Raw genomic sequence first — 22,545 nt, forward strand, 5'->3', positions numbered from 1 at the left:
ACAGATGATAGCTTGATTAATTGTGACGCCATTGCATGTCAGGGGTTACAAGCAGCACATTTCTCATTGGCAAGGAACTTACCATCACACTCAAGTCCACGGGCATGACCAGATCAGTCCTTAGATCCCATCTTTAGGGATCCGTATCCTGGGACCACTCCTGGAATTCTGTAGTAATCTGTGTCTAATCAGGAGACAGAAACCACAGTAGTTGTACACTCCAGAAGTTTAACTTAAGAACAATGAACTGTAATAAAAGACCAACTCTAAGATATAAGAAACTCTCTGTGGTACCCTAGGATAGAGAGGTTATCCAAGAAAGGACATACTTGGAAGTGATTTGGACCTCATTGGAGAAGCTATGGTTTTGCCATTGAACAGCAGAGGAGTTGACCAGGTGAACCAGATTAGAGCTTGTCTGGTGTTGCTGGGTAAACAGTAGGTAATAAATACCTTGGAGTACAGGTGGGAAGCAGGAGATGTGGATGTATACTGGGAGTTTGGACACCAGTAGGGACAGAGCTCTTCAGAGCTCATGGGCTGTGTGCTGGGAAGTAGGTCTTGCTGAGGGAGCAGCCTCTTGTGTAGACCCCCAGCCACAGATGAGCCGTGCTCTGACTCCTGGGGCCCTGGTTTCTCTGTCAGGAAGGCTACAGACACATCATCTCTGGTCTTAGGCTGTACAGTTTCAGAGAGACCACATTTGTGGCCGGTAGTTTAGGTAGACTCCATCGGATATCCCCATATTGAGTATGATGTTGCTCTCTGTATGACATTGTAGACATGTAGTTCATCAGAGTCCCCTCATGTCATTATTTTACCATTGGGAATGAAGTGTAACAACTTTTCCTCCGTTTACTCTCCCCCATTTATGGTTATCTCAAATATACTGCATGTGTTTAGAGCCGTATCAGACCGCTGTTCTTGTTTCAACCATCAGTCATCATTTAAAAAATACTAAAGGAAATTGAGAATTTACGTATATTTTTATAGGTATACTAATATTACCTGTATTTACCTATATTTTTACTGTTACTCTTTTTCCTTCTTGATGTACCAAGTTTCCTACTTTTATTATTTCCTTTCTGTTTAGAGAACTTCCTTTAGGTATTCCTTTATAGAGTGGGTCTGCTGGTGACAAACTCTCTTGGTTCTCTTTTATTTGATAATGTTTTGATTTCACCTTTATTCAAGGAGGATTTTTTTCCTGGATATAGTATTTGGGTTGACAGTTCTTTTATTTCAGCCCTTTCAAAATGTACCATTTCCTTCTGGCCTCCCAAGTTTCTGATGAGAAATTTGCTGTCATTAGAATGGTTTTTCCCCTCTAGGTAAGGTGTCATTTCTTTCTCATTGTTTTCAAGATTTTTTTCTTTGTCTTTAGAGTTTGGAAGTTTGACTCTGATGTATGTTGGTGACGGTTTCTTTGGTTTTATCTGGTTTGGAGTTCACTAGCTTCTTGAATCTGTAGGTTTTAGGTCTTTTGCAAAATTGAAGTTTTCTGCATTATTTAAATACTGTTTGAGCTCAGTCCCCTTTTATTTTCCCTGCCAGGACTCTGATGACACGAATGTTGCACTTTTTGTTAGTTCCACAGGTTCCTGAGGCTCTGTTCATTTTTTAAGCCTATTTTCCCTCTGTAGTTCAGACAGGGAATTTCTATTTTATCTTCAAATATATTGATTCTTTTTTCTGTTCTTTCCATCATGCTCTTGAGCTCATCCATTGAGTTTTTAAAATTTTGGTTATAGTGCTTTTCAGTTCTACAATTTCCACTTGGTTTTTTCCTCCTCCCCCTCCTCCTCCTCTTCTTCTTTGTTGAAACTTTCTATTTTTTAATTTGTTTCAAGCATATTCATAAGTGTTCATTGAAACATTTTTGTGATAGCTGATTTCAAAATCTGTGTCAGGTAATTCCAACATTTCTTGCATCTTGGTGTTAACATCTGTGGAGTTTTTTTTCCCAGTCAGTTTCTTCCTGTTTCTTGGCATGACAAATGAGTTTTGGTTGAAATGTGGACTTTTTTGGTGCTGTGTTATGAGAGCCTGGATTGATTCAACCTTTAGTTTTAGCTGGCTTTCTTTGATACTGCTCAGCAGGAGAAGCAGGTGGATAGAAGGCCAGGTTGCTCACTCCGTCTCAACCCCCAAGGAGGAGCTTCTCTTTAGTCCTTGGGGAGGGGGTAGTTTCGCTCCCCACTGGGCCATCACTGATATCTTCCTGGGAGATAGCCCTGCCTGGAAAACATACGATGCCTTGATAGTGCTCCCCACATGGCTTCCACTGCCACGGTGGGCAGGGATGGCCTCCTTGCTGTTAGGCAGTGGTGAATGTCCTGACCCCGCAACCTTGGGTCTCCTCAGACTTCACCCAACGGGTGGGGAAAGTAAATAAACAAACTGTGGCACACCCACATATTGGAATACTACCCGGCAGTAACCAGGGTGAGCTGATGAAACATGCAAAACTTGGGTGCATCTCGGAGGCATTATGGTGAGAAAGAAATCTAACTAGAAAAGTTACCAGAAAAATATAAATTCCATTTGTATCACATCTGGAAAAGGCAAAACAATAGGGCCAGAAATAGATCTGTGGTTGCCAGGCTAGGGGAGGGGAAGGGGCTGATCAGAAGAGGTGTGGGGTGATTGGGAGGAGGAGGATGTATTCTTCTGTATCTCCGTTCTGTTAGTGGCTCACAGCTGTATCTACTTATCACAGCTCAGAAAGCCATACACTAAAAAGGTAAATAGTACCGTATGTAAATTGTAGCTTAATTGAAAAAGTTTGGTGCAGGCTGGAATTGCCAAAAGATGGAGAAGTTTGAGGCATACCATCTGTCATCTGTCAGTCAGAGCATCATCTTTGTGCCTTTCATGAGTAGAGCCCACAGCCCCCTGTAAGGTGGATCTGTGCATTGCGTGCCGTGCACACAAGGTGTGTATGTACAGAGAATGCCTACCTGTATGGGACATTCCCAGAGTGGCCAGTTGAATAGGTAGGGGTTAACTCTTGTAATCTTCTGAACCTGATCAACATTTGGAACCCTCTTTCCTACTCTGCTTTGAATTCAGCACTACATCTGTTCGCAGTTTTCCTGCCTCATTAATATAATTATAGAAAACAATAACTATCTCCAATACCATATTCTGAATTATGTTTCATACCGTAAACACACAAATCTATTTATAGCCTGCCAGGTGATCATGAATTGTGGTGTTAATGTACCATTTATTTTATGGGTTCTGAGCTGCAGGGGGTCATGCTAAATAAGCCTCCAGTGTGGCCAGGCCCGTGGCACAGAGAACTGGTGTTGGGATGCACGACATCTAGCAAAGGTGACCTTCAAACTCGTGTTCTGTGGATAAAGGGAGGTGGCCCTGGAGGACGGTTCTCCCCTTGGGTTATCCCCATCTCTTGACCAACGAGACAGCTCTAAGCTGTGCTTTCTCCATCTGCCATAGAGGAGAGGAATAGTGACAGTGGTGATGGGCACAAGCCTCTTGTCATTAACTGAGAAGGGTCCCTCTCTGGGTCACTTTGTACCTAGACTTTTTTCTTCCCGCTTGGCAGCTGAGGAAACAAAGATCCAGGGAAATGGACTTTCCCTGAGAGAATTACAAAATAAAGTTGGGCAGGTTGGTATCTGTGAATGAATTTCCTTTTCGTTTAGGGTATCCTGTCTCAAGCCGCCAAACACATTCCACCTCAGTGCCTTGGTACTGCTCTTCCTGCTGTCTGAAACCCTCTTCCCCCAGATACCCCTGTGGCTCACTCCATCAGTAGCTTCCTGTGTTTGGTTAGACATCACCTTCTAGGTGAGGCTTAGCTGACCCATCCCATTTAAAATGGTAGCCCTTCCTCCTTGCCTGCCTCCTCCCCTGCCTCACTCCTACCTTTCCTTACCGTGCTCTAGCTCTTTCCGTAACACTTATTTTCTGATGCATTATATAATTTATTTCTAAACACTCTTTCAGCTCTCTGTGTACTGGTGTATCATAAGGGAAACCAGCACATGAAATAGCACCAGACCCAGAGTAAATGCTCCATAAACATTTGAATGGATGAAAAAATGAATTTTTAATACATGAAAACTAAGCTGGACCCCTCTATTTGATGTCGTCCTGAGCAGTGCTAATATAGTCTACCACTTTTTGTTTGAAATATTTTACTAAATAAACCGAGTGCTTTGTTAATGTGAACACCCCCATCATTGTGGCACAACGTCCAGCTGATGAGACCGAGTGGGGCAGAACATACAGTATTTTCTAAGCCAGGGAGAGCGGGATATCCATGCTGCCAACTCTCTCAGCCAGGGAGAGCTGATGAGACCGAGTGGGGCAGAACATACAGTATTTTCTAAGCCAGGGAGAGCGGGATATCCATGCTGCCAACTCTCTCAGCCAGGGAGAGCTCTCCTTTGTGTCCTGTGGCCTCTCTCCTAGCTGTTTCTTTTGCATTCCAACAAACAGTGTTGATCTCAAATGGATGTCGAAAAGCATGCGAGTACTTGCCTTAAGAACCAGTGGAAGAGGGGCGCCTGGGTGGCTCAGTGGTTTAAGCTGCTGCCCTCGGCTCAGGTCATGATCTCAGGGTCCTGGGATCGAGTCCCGCATTGGGCTCTCTGCTCCCCTCTCACTCTCTCTGCCTGCCTCTCTGCCTACTTGTGATCTCTCTCTGTCAAATAAATAAATAAAATCTTAAAAAAAAAAAAAAAAAAGAACCAGTGGAAGATAATCTTGCTGTAGGTTAAAATGCTAATTTATGAGCTGTGGGGGCCCTTCAGAGAAGTGGATGAGAAAACAGAGGGCAAAGATCAGACAGAGGCCATCATCAAAGCTTAGTTGCCTGGGAGGGTGACCAATGGTGGGAAAAGGGAAGCTGAAGAAACTCTACGTCAAGAACTTTCGATATTTGAAGGCCAAGTACCGTGCCACTGCCAGAGGAACTAATCAGTTCTGTCCCCTTTCACTGCTGATACAGTTGTCTGTCCCAGCAGCGAATCCCGGGGAAAGTGGGTTATTGTGGAGTCACAGCCTGTGAGGGATGTGGTAAGGCAAAAATCACCACTGGTCAATATTACCCTTAAAATTCCTCAGGTGGGCACCATGTCGCTATCATACCGTTCAGTTCGCTCTTGCTACCTAACAACCAACCCCAAACGTAGTGGCTTAACATGACAACCGTTTGCTGAGCTTATGCTGCTGTGGGTCAGTATCTGAGACCGGGCTCCTTTGAGTGGGTCTTATCCTGGCTGGGCTTACTCAGGTGTCTGTGGGCAGCAACTAGCTCTGCTGGGGACTGGCTGGACTGAGGCGGCCTCCCTGGGAAGGCTTGTCTTGACTCCACGTGGGCTCTTGTCCTGCAGGAGGCTAGCTGGGGCTTGTACTCATGGCTGAAGCAGAGCGGAGGTGGACGGAGGGTTTTTGAGTGCCAGGCTCGGAACTAGCTCATGATCGTAAATGCCACTCTGTTACCCAGAGTCGAGGGGTAGAGAAGTAGTCACCAGATCTTAATGGGAAGAGCAGCAAAGACCCCTTGCAAAGGCTGTGGAAACAGTGAGGAGTGAGGGATTGAGGCCAGTTTTTGCAGCCTGCCAACAGTACTTCTCAGTACCTCAAACTCAGTCAGTTTTTCCTTTGGTGTTAAAGCTTGTCTTGTTTCCTTGTTTGATCATCACATGCAGCCGGGGACTTGTCTCTTCAGGGCATGGAGCGTGAAACATACCGCCGGCGCTGGGGTCATGCTCAGCGGGGAGGTGCTCATGGAGTTGAGAACCAAGCGGGCTTCAGGTCCGCTCCTTTTACCCTGCTGTTTGCTTGAGGAGTTGACGAGGGGCGCTGCCAAGAGATTGAAATGATTATTATCATTGTTGCTCAACCTCCCCGCTGTATGAACCTTTGGGGTTTCTGAGAGGTGAGAGACTGGGACAGCATGGCTTGGTCCGTGTCAGGTGAGGACTCTCTTTACACTGGAGTGTCATGGGCACGAGCCTCACCTACCCCTCACTCCTGACTCTGTGGGGACACAGGACCTGGGAGTGTCCTCTGCTTTCTTTGGGCCCTGATTGTGGTTGACTTCTTGCTTAAGGGGACAGGGTGGGCAGTCACTGGATGGGGCACTGGGTCTGCCACAGCTCCCCATCCAAGCTAAGCCATTTCTTTATCCTCTTCTCTAACGCTGCACTCCTTCAGCAGTTAATTTATTGAATACCTACTGTGTGCTGGGCCGTCCAGACCGATGCTTAATAATATACAGCCATTGAGTGTAATGATTCTGAGAACCCCATGGCATGGAGAAAGCGCTTACTCTGTGGCTCGGACACTCATAGAGCAGAGTGCTCCTGTCCTTTGCCTGTGGCTAAGTGGCTCTTCTCTAAGGCCCTGTTCCTGGCAAGCAGGAGGCAAGAAGAAAGTTAGTACGTGTTTATTGACTTTCTTGAGCTGCCACTTTAGGCCAGGCACACTTCCAAGCCACGTAACTCTCACCACCCTGTGGGGTAGGTATTACTGTTTCCCCATTTTACAGTGAGGAAACTGAGTCACAGGGAGGTTGTGCAGGTCATCTGAGGTCACAGCACGAGTAAGTGCGGGGTGAGGTTTGGAGCCTGCCTCCCAAGCCCCTCTCTCTAACCACTCCGCAGAGTAAATTAAAATAAATGTCCTGGGTCTCTTCATCTCATATCCTTTTGCCCCTCCTTTACCCACAGCATCTCCAAGATGGCATCTGGCGGTCTACTCGGCCTGTTCTGGGGTTTTGTTAACAGAGCTCTTCTTCCTACCATGTACCCCCCCTTCCCAGCACCATGTGAGCCCCAAGCCAGACCCTGTTCAGCCTCCAGGAGGACCTGTGGCAGCTCCGGATGGCTTAGCCCCAGGGGTCTCCCTCTGGCTAGCCTTGTCTGGCTCTGGCCATCTCCTTAGAGAGGGCTTCAACAGAGTGGGGGACAGCTCGGTATTGCCCAGCCTTACACTTTCTCCTGTCCTGCTTGCCTTCCTCTTCTGGGCCCATGCCCCCTTCACCATCTTCCAGAGCCAGGAATTGGAGCATTTTCTTCTGTTTCCCACATGAGGGTTCTGGGACTGCTGTCACCACGTCCCCCTGCAACACTGGGAGGTTTGAAACAATGGCGGTGTGGTCTCCCACGGTCTGGAGGCTAGAAGTCTGAAATCCAGGTGTGGGCAGGGCTGGGCTTGCTCTGCAGGCTTTTGGGAGGCTCCTTCCCATCTCTTGCATCTTCTGGTGGCTCCAGGGGCCCCTTGGCTTGCAGCCACACCCTTCTGTCTCTGTCTGGTTGCATGGTCTTCACGTTGGCTGTCTGTGTGTGCCTCTGTGCCCTCCTCCTCCTTACACAGACACAGGGACCACTTACCTCCAGGTGCAGGTCCTCTTGTCTTGGAGCCCAAAACGTCAAACGAAGAGAGAAAGTAATTGGGAAAAACATTTTGCCCTCGACAATAGTATCTGCCCTCAAGATTAACGTCTTACCAGAAATCCTGTTGTGCAGGTGGGAAGCTGAAGCTTACTTACCGGTTTCTCTGCCTGTGTCCCTTCTTCGGGAGGGAGCATGCTCCCCAGCAGCTTGCCCTTGGGCAAGTCTCTCTTTCCCTCAGCCTCCCGCTCCTCTGGAAGCCCAGCAGCGCCTTCCGAAGCGGGAGCCTGGTGTGTAGGGGGCGACTCAGCCCCTGCAAGGCACTGGGGCTGCTGGCCGACATGTGGCAGCCACTAGACAGGGCTCAGCTCTGCCTGCTGCCAGCCTGTCAAAGTTCTCTCTTTCGGCTGGTAGACGCCTCGGGCTGACCAAAGCAAAACTGATGAACTTGGAAAAGGCAAAAAGAAATGTCAGTAACTGTCAGCCGATTGTTCCCCTTTGGTGCTTATGCTGTGTTAAGAGCCTGTGGGGAGTATCTCTCTTATCCTCCTTGTTTGTCCCCATTTTACAAATGAGAATCCTAAAGTGAGAGGAACTTGCTGCAGCCGGACAGCGGGTTAAGTGTCGGAAATGGAATTTGAGTCTGGGAGACGGGTCTTCAACCAGGGCCCGTGGGCCCCAAGGATAGCTGACCAGAGATGCTGCCTGACGAACGTTCGGCTTTCAGCAGAGGGAGGGAGCTCCCTCGGAAACAGTCCTGGCCCGGCTGTCCTCCCTCCCGCTTTGACCTGCCAGTCTCCACCAGAGGACCAGGGAGCCATGGCTACTCCCTGAGGGAAGGCAGAGGGAAGATCACCTGATTTATCTGGAGGGTCTAGCTGAAGGTGTCCCCGGTCAAGATCTTAACTTAGAGATAATTCCCCACAGCAGGGGACCGTACCGCTCAGTTGTGCTAGATCATCTGAGGTCCCCACAGATACACGTTTAAAAAGACTGTTACGTATTTTAATAATAGTTCTAAGGAAAAATAATCTCTTTTTCCCTCCAGTTATTACAAGAATATATTCATTTAATTTACTCTGATAGGCAAAACATGGCATCATATATATACACCTTGCGTTTCTTGGCTTTAAGGGTAATCATCTTTTCATGTGTCTTTTAAAACATTGTTTTGATTTTTTTTTAATTTTAAAAATCAGTAGACTTCTTTTTTTTTTTAATTTTTAATTTATTTATTTGACAGAGAGATCACAAGTAGGCGGAGAGGCAGGCAGAGAGAGAGGAGGAAGCAGGCTCCCCGCTGAGCAGAGAGCCTGATGCGGGGCTCGATCCCAGGACCCTGAGATCATGACCTGAGCCAAACGACTGAGCCACCCATGTGCCCCTTAATACGTAATTATTAACTGAAATTCATAGTTGACATTAGGATCCCTCTTGGTGTTCTGCATTCTGTGGGTTTGGACAAGTGTATAATGATACGTACCTGCCATTACAGTATTAAACAGAATTGTTTCCCTGTCCTGAATGTCCTCTGCGTCCCACCTGCTCATCCCATCTTTCCTTCCATCAAACCCTGCAACCACTCATCTTGGAATTGCCTCCGTAGTTTTGCCTTTTCCAGAAAGTCATGTAGTTGGAATCATACAGGCTGTGGTCTTTTCAGCCTTGCTTCTTCCACTTAGTCCTATGCCCTGAAGGTTCTTCCAGGTCTCACGGCTTCATAGCTCATTTGGTTCTGGTGCTGGGTATACTCCGCTGTCTGGACGGACCACAGCTTCTCCATTCACCTGCCGAAGGCCATTTTGGTTGCTCCCAAGTTTTAGCAATTACGATGAAAGCTGCTACAAACACCCATGGGCGGGTTTTTGTGTGAGGGTAAGGTTTTGGCTTATTGGGTAATGATTTAGCAACCCATCCGTCCCATACATTTTTTTCCCTACGTTTTGAAAGTTGTAAGATACACACAACATACAGTTTATCATTGCAACAGCTTTTAAGTGTGCAGTTTAGTGCGCTGAGCCCATTGCCGCTGTTGTGCACACAGCTCCCTTTTAAAGTGACGTGTTCCAGGGGCGCCTGATGGCTCAGTTGGAAGAGCATGCAGCTTTTGATGTCAGGGTCATGAGTCACGCCCCACACTGGGTGTAAAGATTACTCAGATAAACAAACAAACTTAAAAAAAAAAAGGAGAGAGAGAGAAAAACTTAAAAGAGAAAAGTACGTATTCCAGCAAACCCCAGTTACCCAAGGATGGGGAGGAAGTAAGGGTGCGGGAGGCCCCCACACGGCACGGCAGCTGACACAGGGTGGCTTGGGAAACTTGGAGCTAAAACAGTGGACTCCGCACCTGAAGAGTTCAATGTGTTTAACACCTTGGGTACATTTCTCCAAAGCCTTCTCTTTCCTGGCCCCAAACATGCCTTTTTAGAACGTATTTGTGGCATTTCCATGCTCTTTCTTTCCCCAGGCCCCTTTATGGGTTGTTTTTGAAAAAGAGGGAGCTTAGGAAGTAGTCACTTTCCTACAACTTTCTGTGCCTCTCCATTTACCTGCCTGTAAAGCTGCACACTCATCCCGAGTATTAGGAGCTTGGGGAGCTCAGAGGAGGTGCGGGTCTGCACGTGCGGCAGAATGGAGGAGGTGAGGGGTGCTTCACGCTCTCCGCACGGTGGACCCTTAGGATGGCAAGGAGGTGAGTGCCTCGCATGAGTCTTGCCAAGCACGTGGTCTTCCCAGAGCCTTGCCTGACGTGCCTGCCTGCTCCACCTTGTGCTTCAGTTTCCCCATTAGGCCAGTGGGGATAATAGGACCGGCTACTGCCTTGATTCAGAGTGAGAAAAATTAGTGGCGGCCCTTTGAGGTTTTCCCTGAGAAAAGTGCCTCTCCCTGGAGGAAGGTGTTAGTTGGCTCATTATCTTGCCGGCAGGGATCAGCTGCTCCTAAAGGGCGTCGGTTTTGCTGTGATCACAGAACAGGCTTCAGGGAGAGCAAAATAATCATCGTGGCAGGTGTGTCAGAAATGTAGCACTCTTTCTGGAATCTCTGCTTTGAAGCCCCGTACTTCCCTGACACTCTGGGCTGCTTTTCTCTCTCCCCCAGGGTGGGCTGATTTCAGGGGGCATGTGCTCAGCCCTTAGCTCCCCAAGCAGGACCTCTAGGACCCAACTGGAGTTTCTCTGGGGCTCTGGTATTCACTTGGGGGCGTGGGAGCCCTGTAGGCTTCCTCAATCCTGCTTGCCTGGACGCGCACAGTGGGCTGTTTTTTTGCTCTGTCCTGGCCCCTCACCTGATTCCCCCAATGAGTGGGGTCCAGGTCACCCCTCCACCCAACTCCCCCCGAAGCCAACTTTGAAAGGCCTCCTCCTTTGCCTCCCACCTCTCCTCTTTCCACTTTCTCCCAACTCAGGGACCATCATAACTGAGGACTGGGAAATGGATTTCCTCCTTGGGGTTTAGGCTCTGGAATCTGGAAGACTTTACTCTGTTTCTTCCATAGCAACTCCAGTGGGAGGCCTGCCCATCTCTCCCTGCACTTCCGGAGCCAGCTTCGGGCAGCACTTCAGGCCTGATGGCACTCTGGGATCCCCAGAGCTGCCTGCTGTGTGCCTGTGGCCAGCTGCACCACCAACATCGCACTGCTCTCAGGGGGGCTCTTGGCGTATGACAGCTCCCTTCCTGTGTGGGGTCAGTGAGATGCGTGTTCTGTGTGGTCTCTCATCATTCCCCCTCAGGCTCAATTTCTACCTGCCCCATGATACACACTTCGTAGCTTCCCTCATCTCATCTTTCTCTCTCCCTTATGGGTGTTTTGTGGGATCACCTCCCAAATAGAATCCTTGTGATGACATCATTTTTGGGGGACCCAGCATGAGACAGCATCTCTTCCCAGAAACAATGCCTGGGGTCTGCTGACTGATGGGGGAAGCAACAGGGTAGGAGAGAAGGGAGGTTGGGAGGATTCACTAGTTCATAGTTCATAGTTCAGAATATCAAGGTGAACTTCGGAAACCCACATAAGTGGAGCGCTTACTCCGTGTCTGGTGCCGTGCTCAGTGTTCCCACGGACTATTTCAGGAGAGCCCCTGTAGCTCTGCCCAAGTGACCTGCTCTCAGAGATGAGGGATCTGGGTCCGAGGGATATCCACCGGCAGGGAGCAGGCACAGGAACTCAGTCCGATGGCTTCCCTGGGAACATCTCGAAATTCTGTAGCTAGTAGAAAGGACACAGTACCTTGAGGTAGGCCGTTGTCTTTCCTCGATATCAGTCAGCTCTGAGGAATCCCAGTACCCTCTTCTGATCTCTAAATATTTTTGTCTTTAAATCTTCCCTTAAAAAATTATAACCTGTCCAGTGTTTTGAGGCAGGTGGCATGGTGGCGTGAGATCCATAATGATGTTAGATAGGTCTGTGAGGGACAGAGAATGGGAGAGTTGGTTTCAGGATTACAAAAAGACTGGCTTGTGGCATTTGCTGATTTCTGTGGGGTGATGCCCCCACCATGGCCAGTCCCAGGCTATGAATGTGCCATCACTGAACCCGAAGTCGGGAAGACACTGGGATGCAGAGCACCGCACCATCACATGGCGTTTCCGTCATGCCGACGCAGTCAGCATCAAGAGCCCCCAGAGCACCGGTAATGGGAAGATGAAATAGAATAATTAGCAAGTGATGAGCTCTAAGTATTTAGAACCTTTGTTATTGAGGTAAAATTCACATAGCATCAAACTCAACATTTTGACTATTTTACAGTGGACATCTTGGCAGCATTCAGGTACATTCACGTGCCAGCGCCTTCGGCTCAGGTCACGGTCCCAGGGTGCTGGGATCCAGGCCCACATCAGGCTCCTTCCTCAGCGGGGAGTCTGCTTCCCCCTCTCCCTCTGCCTGCTGCTCTAGATTTAAAAAGTTAGTATAAAATCACACAAAATGCTATTTATATAGTTATTTTTCTTAAAGATACATTTTAAATGTGTTAACAGTGCCAGGTTTTTTTGTTTTTTTGTTTTTTCAGCTTTCAGCATAGAAATTTTACTTCAAAGGTACACATTTAACATTGTAGTATTTACCTTTGGTTATATTTTCTTCTACTTTTTATTATTGTTTTTAAATTTTTTTTAAGTTTTTTTTAATTTATTCCTTTGACAGACAGAGATCACAAGTAGGCAGAGCAGCAGGCAGAGAGAGAGGAGGAAGCAGGCTCCCCGCTGAGCAGAGAGCCCGATGCAGGGCTTGATCCCAGGACCCTGAGATCATGACCTGAGCCGAAGGCAGAGGCTTAACCCACTGAGCCACCCAGGTGCCCCTCTTTCTACTTCTTAAAAAATTATTTTTATTATGTTAGTCATCTTACAGGACGTCATTAGTTTTTGATGTAAAAAAATTTTTTAATTGCTTGTGCTTTTGGTGTCATATCTAACAATTCTTTACTAAAGCCAAGGTCATGAAGATTTACTTCTATATTTTCTTCTAAGAGTTTTGTAGTTTTAGCTCTTATATTTAGGTCCTTGATCAATTTTGAGTTAGTTTTTGGGTATGAAGTGAGATAGGGGTTTCAACTTCAGTCTTCTGCATGTGAATATACAGTTGTTTACCTTTGTTTTTAATGTAACTTGTAAGTTTATATCATTGAACTCTTAATTATGGCCACGCTTAACAACTGGCTTGCAAAATTCCGGAAAATCAGCTCTCATGAGCCAGCATGAGCTGGTATGAACCAATAGGAGCCGGTTCCCTCCTCTGCTACTCCTCCCTTACCCAGCTTGCAACAAAAAGCTGCTGTATGTGTTGGTTTTCTGCAGGAGCTGAGCTGGGGGACAATCAAAGCGCGCTTATGGAGCTCTTAGGGAATGGATGTCTGAGCAGGAAGCACCTGGAGACCCCCATTCCTGCTACCGCGGGCCTGTCCTGTCTCTTGCCATTGTATTTGTCTTTCCCTCCCATGGTTTGAGGAACATGGCTAGGTCTCTCTTGCTGTCTTTCCTCACATTGTCCAGCTCTTCCCTCTGGCTGAGAGGGAATTGACTGTGTCCCAGTTGGCTCTGGAGGGGTTTTTGAGGCCCCACCTTTGAGTGGAGACCCAAGTGTGGTCCTGAGTTTCAGGAAGTGCTCCTTGTCCTAGTGGGTTAACCAGATAAAATACAGGCTGCCATTATATGTAGATTTCAGGTAAATAGTACATAATTTTTAGTATAAGCGTGACGTGTAGAAGATTGGGATGTATGTATACTAAAGAATGTTGAATATGTTAGGCTTCCCTTCAGGTCAGTTTTCTTCCTTATTGCCTTCATCCAACAGCAGAAGCTAAGAACTCCAGAGGGAAAAGGTCCTAGGGAGGTGCTGATTCTCTGCTCATTTTACAGATATGGAAACCGAGTCCCGGCATGGAATCACTGTGGTTTTCTTTTTCATGAAGGCAGCACGTTTTCTTAGTGTCTCCTCTGCACAGACCATTGTGCTGGGTGTTGGGGAATGATGGTGGCAAGCCTACAGTGTGTAGAGGGCAAGGGTCAAGAGTTCCTGGACGGCATGTGGAAGAAGAGGCAGGATTCAGACAGATCTGGGTCCAGACCCTGCTTTACTGTGTATTAGCTGCATGTCAAGTCTCTTCTCTCCGAGCCTCTGTCTCCCCTTTAATAATGTGGGGATAACTCCTTCTGTTGGGGGATTGTTACCAGGGTCCAGCGGGGTGATAAAATGCCAGATGGGGGCCGGGAAGGGTTTACTACATGATGAGAGAAGAGAGGTGCCCGCGGTAAAGTGTGGTTGTTGCCCACAGGTCGCCAGGAGTCCCGAACCACCCAGATGATGCAGGATGGAGGTGCCAGGACTCACTCGCCCGCCTCGCCTGCCTCGCCTGCCAGGGACCAGCCAGCTACTGCTCCTGGACACGTAGGAGCCCCTGGTGGGCAGGTCTCGCCTCACCTGACCCTAAGCCCTGTCATTCTGCCTCCGGAGCAGGGTCTGGCCCCTACAGTGTTCCTGAAGGCCTTGCCCATCCCGTTGTACCACACAGTGCCTCCAGGGGGCCTCCAGCAACGTGCCCCCCTCGTGACACGCAGCTTGGATGGGGGTGGCGCACCCTTTCTTCTCAGCCCCCTGCTGCGGCCTGAAGGACCTGGCCCTGCCCAGGTGGGGAACCCGGCACTCGTGTGCCCGGCACTCACCGTGAACATCGTGGGCACTCTGCCTGTCCTGTCGCCAGGCCTGGGGCCCACGCTGGGGAGCCCGGGCAAGGTACGGAATGCTGGCAAGTACCTTTGCCCACACTGTGGCCGGGATTGCCTGAAGCCCAGTGTTTTGGAGAAGCACATCCGGTCCCACACGGGTGAGAGGCCCTTTCCGTGTGCCACCTGTGGTATTGCCTTTAAGACCCAGAGCAACCTGTATAAGCACAGACGCACCCAGACCCACCTCAACCACTCTCGACTGTCCTCAGAGTCCGATGGAGGTGGGGGCCTCCCGGAGGAGGGGGACAAGGCTGGAGAGAGCTCCAGAGCAGACGGCCTGGGGGACAGCAGCAGCCAGAGGGTGGGTGATGGGGCCCGATCAGAGAGACCCCTTTCCCCAGGCCCCCAGGGTGCTGGGCACTGCCCGGTGCCCGCCACACCCCTGTCTTCTGTTGCCAAGACCCTGGGTCTGAAGTTGGAAGCTGTTCCCTGTCCAGGGTCCACATTTGCTGACAGAGAGACCCCTGTGGACTCTGCCCACACGGCCTCCCCTGGGCTCGCTCTGCCTGGCTCCCAGCCGAGGTGGAAGCTGCCAGAGCAGACGCCCCCGACCGCCGGCCGGCTATGCTCCCTACAGCAGCAGCAGGCGGCCACGTCTTCGGAGAAGCCCTGGGACACTAAGGCCTCAGAGGGCCGGCTGCGGAAGTGTGAGAGCACTGACTCGGGCTACCTGTCCCGCTCGGACAGTGCAGAGCAGCCGCCGGTCCCTGGCAGCCCCCCGCGCAGCCTGTTGGAGCGCAGTGCCGAGTCCGAGGGGGAGGTGGCACCGGGGCCTGGGGGGCCCGGCCTGCAGCGGGAGAAGAAGCAGCTAGAGGAGCGCATCGCCTGGCTCATCTCCCACAATCAGGCAGTGGTGGACGATTCCCAGCTGGACAACGTGCGGCCCCGCAAGACAGTCCTGTGCAAGCAAGGCAGTATCGACCTGCCCATGCCCTACACCTACAAAGATTCCTTCCACTTTGACATCCGGGCGCTGCAGCCTGGCCGGAGGAAGCCCGCTGCCCTCAGCTCGGCCCGTTCTACCTTCACCCCCCCAGACAAGGCACGACCGCTCTTCTTTCACTCTGTCCCCACTCAGCTCTCCACCACTGTGGCATGTGTGCCTGTCACCAGGAGCAACTCACTGCCTTTTGTCGAGGGCGCCAGGACATGGCAGGAGCCCCCGGACCCCCAGGATGCCTGCCCCAGGAGGCAGAAGCCTTTGAGCCCCAGGCCTGCCCCCACCCGACTGGTGGATGTCCCCAGCGGCCACCCCCGGGCCCTGGTGAGACAGGCTGCCGTGGAGGACCTGCCATGTCCGCCTACTGGAGACAGCCTGGTGCCTGCAGAGGACCCGGATGGAAACAGAGCTGCTGCTGGGGAGGGGGCAGCCAGCAAGGGCAGAGCAGCCAGTAAGAAATGCAGCCAGAGGAAGCTGAAGATGTTCTCCCAGGACAGGTGGCAGGTGTATGGGAATGAGACATTCAAGAGAATCTACCAGAAAATGAAAACCAGCTGCCACGGAGGCAAGAAGGCAAGGGATGTGACCGTGGGTAGTGGGACAGAGCTGGACCTTCCTCTCCAGGAAGAGTTAGCAGGGAATGAGGGCACAGTACCGTCCCAGGACGGGAGGAGCCCCGTTCATGGAGACACATCTGTGGGGGCCAAACCAGGGTCTTGCCAAAATCCACTGGCCCCGGAGGGCTTCTTAGTGATGGAATCCCCCAAGCAGAGGGAGATGGTAGCCAGAGCAGGAGGCAGTGAGCAGCCTAGGGTGAACAGGGCCATGTCTCCTCCCGCCCTCAGCTGCAGAGAACCCTCCTGTTCAGGCGGCGAGAGCCCCCTCCTTTCTCCAAACAGGAGGCTGGAGCTGGAGTGTCAGCGGCCCACAGTACCTGATCCCCTCAGGGGAGGTGACGTAGAGGCTCCCAAGCTGGTTTTGCCAGACCCTAAGCTGGAAGGAGGCACCCTTGGTGGTGGGGACAAGAAGGAGCCCTGTCAGTGGACCCAAACTGTGCCGAGGCGGCCCAGTGGTAGCTCTGGGGAACCCCAGCCCTCAGAGGAAAAGCTCCCCTCAGAGAGGAAGAAGCTGAAGGTGGAGAAGCTGGGCTGCCAGGAACATTCAGAGCCTCTCGGAACAGAAAGAGAGGCCCCGGGTGACCCCAGGCAGGCCACCTCCCCACCATCTCAGAACCAGGACAGTGACCCTGGGGATAAGCCACGGGAGCTACATGAGAGTGCTGACGGCATGGCGAGGGGCAGGGCTGGGCAGCCGGGCAGGCCCTTGGAGCTTTCTGGCGCCGCCTCTGCTACTCCTTCTGTGGCCCAGAGGCAGGCGGAGCTGGGGGAAGAGATCTCGCCGTGTCCTGCAGCCGTGGCCCTTGGGCACCATTCCCACGCGGCTCCTGGTGTCCTCACTGCTCTGGCAGACACTGCCTTCCCCCCCAAGTACCTCCTCAAGTTGCCTCAGGGAGAGACCTGCCCACTGCCTTCTGTCACCCCGAGGCCGGGAGAAGGCCAGGACCCTGTGTGCAGGAGCAGGCGGCCTGAGGAACTGGCATCCTTTGTTGGGTCCGGGCTGGGGACCCGCCTGCCGCCCCGCCCAGCCTCAGGCTTGGCCACCAGTGGGACACACAGCTTCAAGGAGGACCCCATCTGCTCTAGGCCATGGGACAGGAGAAAAGGGGTACAGGGAGAGGAGAAAAGAGACTTGGACACTGGCACCCCAGCAGGGGCGCCGTCCCCTGGCTCATCCACTGGCACCCCCAGGGAGACAGCCTCCTTTCTGCCCACCCCAGCCTGTGCCACCCGGCAGACTGGGCCCCCTGACACCCGGCACCTCTGCATGGGCAGCACTACAGTGGGGGCCAGGCCATCTAGGGGTGTCCCGAGTCCCTGTGCACTCAGGGAGTTGGGGGGACCTCCTGAGAATGTCCCGGAAGACCCTCCTTCAGGACCTCTGGCTGGGCTCAGTTCCTGCTGCTCCTTCCTCACGGCCCCCACACCCCGCAGTTGGCCAGAGCTGGCCTCGTGTACCCACTCAGAGACCCAGTGGAGTTTCAGGGCCCACGGCCCTTTCCCGTCATTGAGGGCCGAGCCCCGACTCACATGGTGTTGCTTGAGCCGAAGCCTGCCTCTGCCCACAGAGCAGAAGGAAAAGGCTGCTTCTGTGTACTTGGCACTGCACTTGCTTGGTGGCGGCACCCAGGACAAGGGTCTGGACACCCGGCCCGTGAGCAGGACGGTGGGAGGACTGATGGAGACAGGCCTGGGAGAAGGAGGGCAGGTCCAGACATCAAAGGTAACATCCTCCTTTGCCTGGGGCCCCAGGGCTGGGGGAATGTGCTTGGCAGGCAGAACTCCTGATGATGGTGAGGAGGCACTTTGTGATATGGTCTTTGCTCTTTGTGGTAGGGTCTTCTCAGCCTGCTCCTGAGGGAAGAGGGGGCTGCCACATACATGGCAGGGTGGGATAAAGGCCAAAAATATAACACAAAACAAAATGATGAAAAGACGCATTTCAAATGAGAGAATCATTGTTCCAAGGTCCAAGATGAGATACTTTCCATCATTAGACTTTAAATTTAGCTCTGAGCATCCTGATAACAGCAGCAAAAAGTGAAATGAAACACTGCCCAGGAAAACTCCGTGGGTGACGGAGGATTATAAGCTGGAAATTGTTACTGAGAGATACACTCCAGGTAGAACACCGTCTCTTAAAAGAGAATTATTGAGGTGCCTGGCTGGCTCAGGTGGTAGAGCATGGGACCCTTGATCTCAGGTTGTGAGTTCGAGCCCCACATCAGGTGTAGAGATTACTTAAAAATAAAACTAAAAAAGAGAGAGTGAGCAAGAGAGAGAGCGCTATTGTACCAGGAATTTGGGAAACAATTACTGTGATCAGATTCAACTTAAAGTCCAAGTTCCCTGGGAGTGGCTAAAAGGGAAGGGGCCCAGTGCTCTGGAGCTCTCACTTGGTGACTAGTGGTAAGTTTGTGGTCCCATTTAGAGCACGAATCTATGTGTCTGGACTATGTGCTGCTCTGGGAAGTCTCAGGCCAGGGCCGCTGAAGAGGGTCCCAGAGCTTCTGTTTTGATGTAACCATGGGCAGCACCGGCAGGGCCAGGATTCCAGAGCCTTGCAGGCACTTCTTCATCCCGAGAGTGGTGGTTAATAAAGATGTGCTGAGGCTCAGATGAGGGGGCGGGGTGGGCTGAGACCCAGTTGGGCCCTCCTTCCTCCAAAAGGCAGGGGTTCCTAGAGAGGTGCAATTGGGGGCTGGGGGGAGACCTGGCCGTGGTGTTCCCTGGGCCTCCAGTTAGCACGCAGGACTTTGAGCAATTTGATGCCAACATGCCTGGTGTTTTCAGCTCTCCTGCCCGGTCGCCTCAGGGCTAGTGTCCCAGGAGCGGGTGTCTGAGCCTGAAGGGAAGAAAGGACTGCCTTGGAGGAAGGCGAAGATGTTTCGGGGGAACGGCAAACAGAAGCTGAGCGTCTGCTCCAGAAGGTAGGGGGCGTGGCCACCTTTGTCTGTCCTGTGTTCTCGTCCTGTCAGGAGCTCTCGGGGTGATCTGCTAACCCAGGGAAGCCTTCGCGGGGGTCCAGAGGCGTCTGTGTGGCAGTGAGGGTCTGGGGGTTCATGGGGGAAAGGAAGTTCATGGAGGTTCCCCATCAGTCCATCTGCACAGCAGACCCCCGGCCCGACTGTGTGCTCTCTGGGGGTGCCTCTCCAAGGCCAGGGATCCAGTAAATTTTGGAAATAACGGAGTCGAAACACACCCGCCCACCCATTTAAGTCCCGAGGAGAGAGCGCGCTAGTTGTTTACAGCTTTTACTGCTTTTGTATTTATGCGGGTGCTATGCGTCCTTTGCAGAAGAGTTTGGAAATAGAGGCCAGCGAGGAGGAGACGCTAAAGCATCCTGGTACTGCCCCTGCCCCGCGGGTGCCGCTGGCGTGCGGGGCCTGCGGGACGAAGGGGAAAGGCCACTCTTTCACGAGGCCCCACTCCTCTGTGCCGCCAGAGAAGCTGTTGGATCTGGTGTTCCTGTGGCGTCGGGTCCTGCTCAGGGTGACTTCGTGCTGCCTCCCCATCTCCTGTTTTCAAATTTGCACTCTGAGCCCAGAGCCCTAATGCTTTCCTGAATTCCCCCTCCACATCTCAGCCTCCTACTCTCCTCTTCCTGGAACCTGCCTGCCTTCTCCCCTCGTTGTTGGTATTTGACCCGAAGCTGAGATACTCAAGAAGCAGTGCAGATTCCTGATTCTTCCCTACAGCTGCTCAGAACCTCCATGGTTGGAGACGATGTGCCGTCTGGACAGGCTTAGAGATGAGGCCCCTGCCCATTTCAGCTGTCTGCCGGACCACGTGTCCAGAGCTGGCGTCACTGAGGGCTTGCTATGTGCTGTGTGACTGTGACCCCCCCCCCCCCCATTTTCCCCTGAGGATCTTGAGACACAGATCGGGCGCCTCTCCAAGCACCCCGTGTGAATCAGCAGGTCTCTTATTTTATTTCTTGAAGATTGTATTTTATTTATTCCAGAGAGAGAGAGAGCATGAGCAAGCACTAGCAGGGGGAGCAGCAGAGGGAGAGGGGGAGAGGCAGGCTCCTCGCTGAGCAGGGAGCCCAATAGGGGGCTCCATCCCAGGACCCTGGGATCATGACCTGAGCCGAAGGCAGAGGCTTAACCGACTGAGCCACCCACTGCCCCTGAATCAGCAAGTCTTACCTCAGAGCCCATATGGCAGATAGCAGCTTGTTCTGTGCTCCCCAGCCTGCAGCAGTCACGAGAGTCACCTGGATTTTCTTTTGATGCTGAGACCCATTCCTCAGGTCTGAGATGGGGCCCGAGACCCTGCACCTCTAACAGGCTCCCAGGCGATGCTCAGGGTGCCGGCCCCCGAGGAGCACTCTTGCAGGAGATGCTCTTTGTGCTGCCCCAAACCACATGGCATCTTTCCCAAAAGGAGCCCAGCTGTTCCAAGCTGAGCGAAAGAAGGGTCACTGCCTGTGTGACAGGGATATCCAGCCCTACCGCAAACCCCTGAGCCATGTAGAGTGGGGGAGGGCTGGCTCCCTCAGATGGAATGGATGCTAGCCAGAGTAGCTGCTCATGGATTCAGGGAGTACAGGGACATTGGCAGGTGACCTTGTGCCCCGTCAGTATGTCACACATTGGAGCGATGTGGAAGAAGCACTAAATTGCATGGAGTGACAGCTGCCAGGCCTGCTTCTGGGCCTCAGTCATGGTACAAGGAGATGTGGGGTGAGGGACTAGTGTGAGTGCCTTGGTGGTTGCTCCCACCTTCCCAAGGCTTCAGTTTAGCTAATACAACAGGTTGTCGCCGTGCACCTGCTAGGTGCCAGGTGCCACACATGGAGGCCCCAGGGAAAGCGTCTCCACACCAAGCTGGTGGTGCCAGGTCGATGCTCTGGGAGGCCTGGAGAGATGCCTGCAACACCTCCTGGGCCGAGCACAGCCTGGGTGAGAATCCCCTTAGGCTTGACCATATTTAAAAGTTTTGACTCTTAGTAGCCAAATAAATACCAGGAGATTTCACATAAAAACCTGAATTTCTAGCTTGTCTTGAAATATCTGGAGCTCTGGAGAGGCTTGTCCTGTCTTCTTGCATGGCAGCAGCTAGCGGGAACTGAATAGTGGCCGCCTCCCTCGAGCGTGCCTGTGCTCTGCGCCTTGCTTCGGTCCCCACCTCTCCCTGTCGTGTTGCATTTGAGTTTGTAAATCTTCGTCTTCACATCTGGTTGTGTGGGAGCCGAAAGACTGCCTCCTCCATCAACGTGCTTCTAGGCAAGGGCCCACGGGTGGGAAGTAGGAGGGGGCGCAGGGGTAGAAAAAGGAGGGGTCTGAGTCCTGGATGAGGATGAGGCTATTGAGATGTTTATATCTGTCAAGCATTTATTGGGCGACCACGAATGAGCCATCATTTGTGACTTTACGGGCCTGTGACTGTCCTTTGAGTTCATTCCACTCCAGCCGTGGCACGTGCAGATCCTCTACTTCCTCCTGCACAGCTCCGCTCTGGCTCCTCATCTAGCTGGCCTTCCCTTGTCTCAGCAGAGAGCACTATCGCAGTGGGACCTCCCTGACCTCTGAACCTCAGTGTTCTCCCTCCCACTACCTGGTTCCATTACCTTTACAGCGTTTGGGCAGAATTTGTTTTTTTGAGGCACAGAGTTCGTGGTAGCTTGCTTCTTCAGCACCAACAATGGAGAGAGAATGTGCCTCTGCTGCCGTAAGTCTGATCTCCAGATCTTCTTCTGAAGGGCTCGCCTGATTAGGTCAGGCCCACCTAAGATAATCTATCTCTTGATTAGAAACTTTAATTACATCAGCAAAAATACCTTTACCTTTGCCATATTTTGTTAGGAGCAAGTCACACCACACTCGAGAGGCTTACACAAAGGTAATCCTATGGTATGTCTGCCAGCAATGGCTTTCCCTGGCTCACCCAGCTAATGGGTGAGAAGGCCTACACTTGGGGCTGCCGTCTGAGTTTTCTGACCCAGTGTCTTCCGTCATACCACTCATGGTGAGTGGTTGCTAAGACTTCTCCTTTTAATGAAGGACACACCTCTCTGGAGAGGTGTTCAGAAGGGAATATGATGCTGGGCTTGTAAGAAAAGACTTCCCTTTAATGGCAAATTTCTTGCTAAGCCTTCTATCAAACTATCACTGGTTTGATAGCCTTTGGGATGCAAAGGTTTGATAAAGGAGATGACCAATTTTTTTGACTCACACGAGGTCTCAAACTCAGTTCATTTTCTGGTTGGATGATAGAGCTTCTTGGAGAAGTGTCCTGTCCGTTTCTGTCATATTTTAGTCCATCTTCAGAAATAGAGGTTCGGTGCCCAGTCTGAGGGGCAATATCAGGAAAATGCGAGGTAGTGCCTGGTCTAAAGGGGTTTTGAGTTCACTGTTCAGGAGGCCATTTGCATAGCTTATTTTTC

At 51.5% G+C, this 22,545-nt stretch overlaps 1 protein-coding gene across 1 annotated transcript in view; it reads left to right on the top strand.

The window, feature by feature from the left end:
• The window catches only part of ZNF831 (zinc finger protein 831), a 100,711-nt gene that overhangs the window by 19,081 nt on the left and 59,085 nt on the right, over positions 1-22,545 (top strand). The window contains 3 exon segments of the mRNA XM_045981709.1: positions 14,147-14,203; positions 14,206-17,877; positions 18,948-19,084. Of these exon segments, the coding sequence (XP_045837665.1) occupies positions 14,183-14,203; positions 14,206-17,877; positions 18,948-19,084 (3,830 nt within the window). The 5' untranslated portion in view covers positions 14,147-14,182.

Source organism: Meles meles, chromosome 16 (genome assembly GCF_922984935.1).
Source record: "Meles meles chromosome 16, mMelMel3.1 paternal haplotype, whole genome shotgun sequence".
Classification (NCBI taxonomy): domain Eukaryota; kingdom Metazoa; phylum Chordata; class Mammalia; order Carnivora; family Mustelidae; genus Meles; species Meles meles.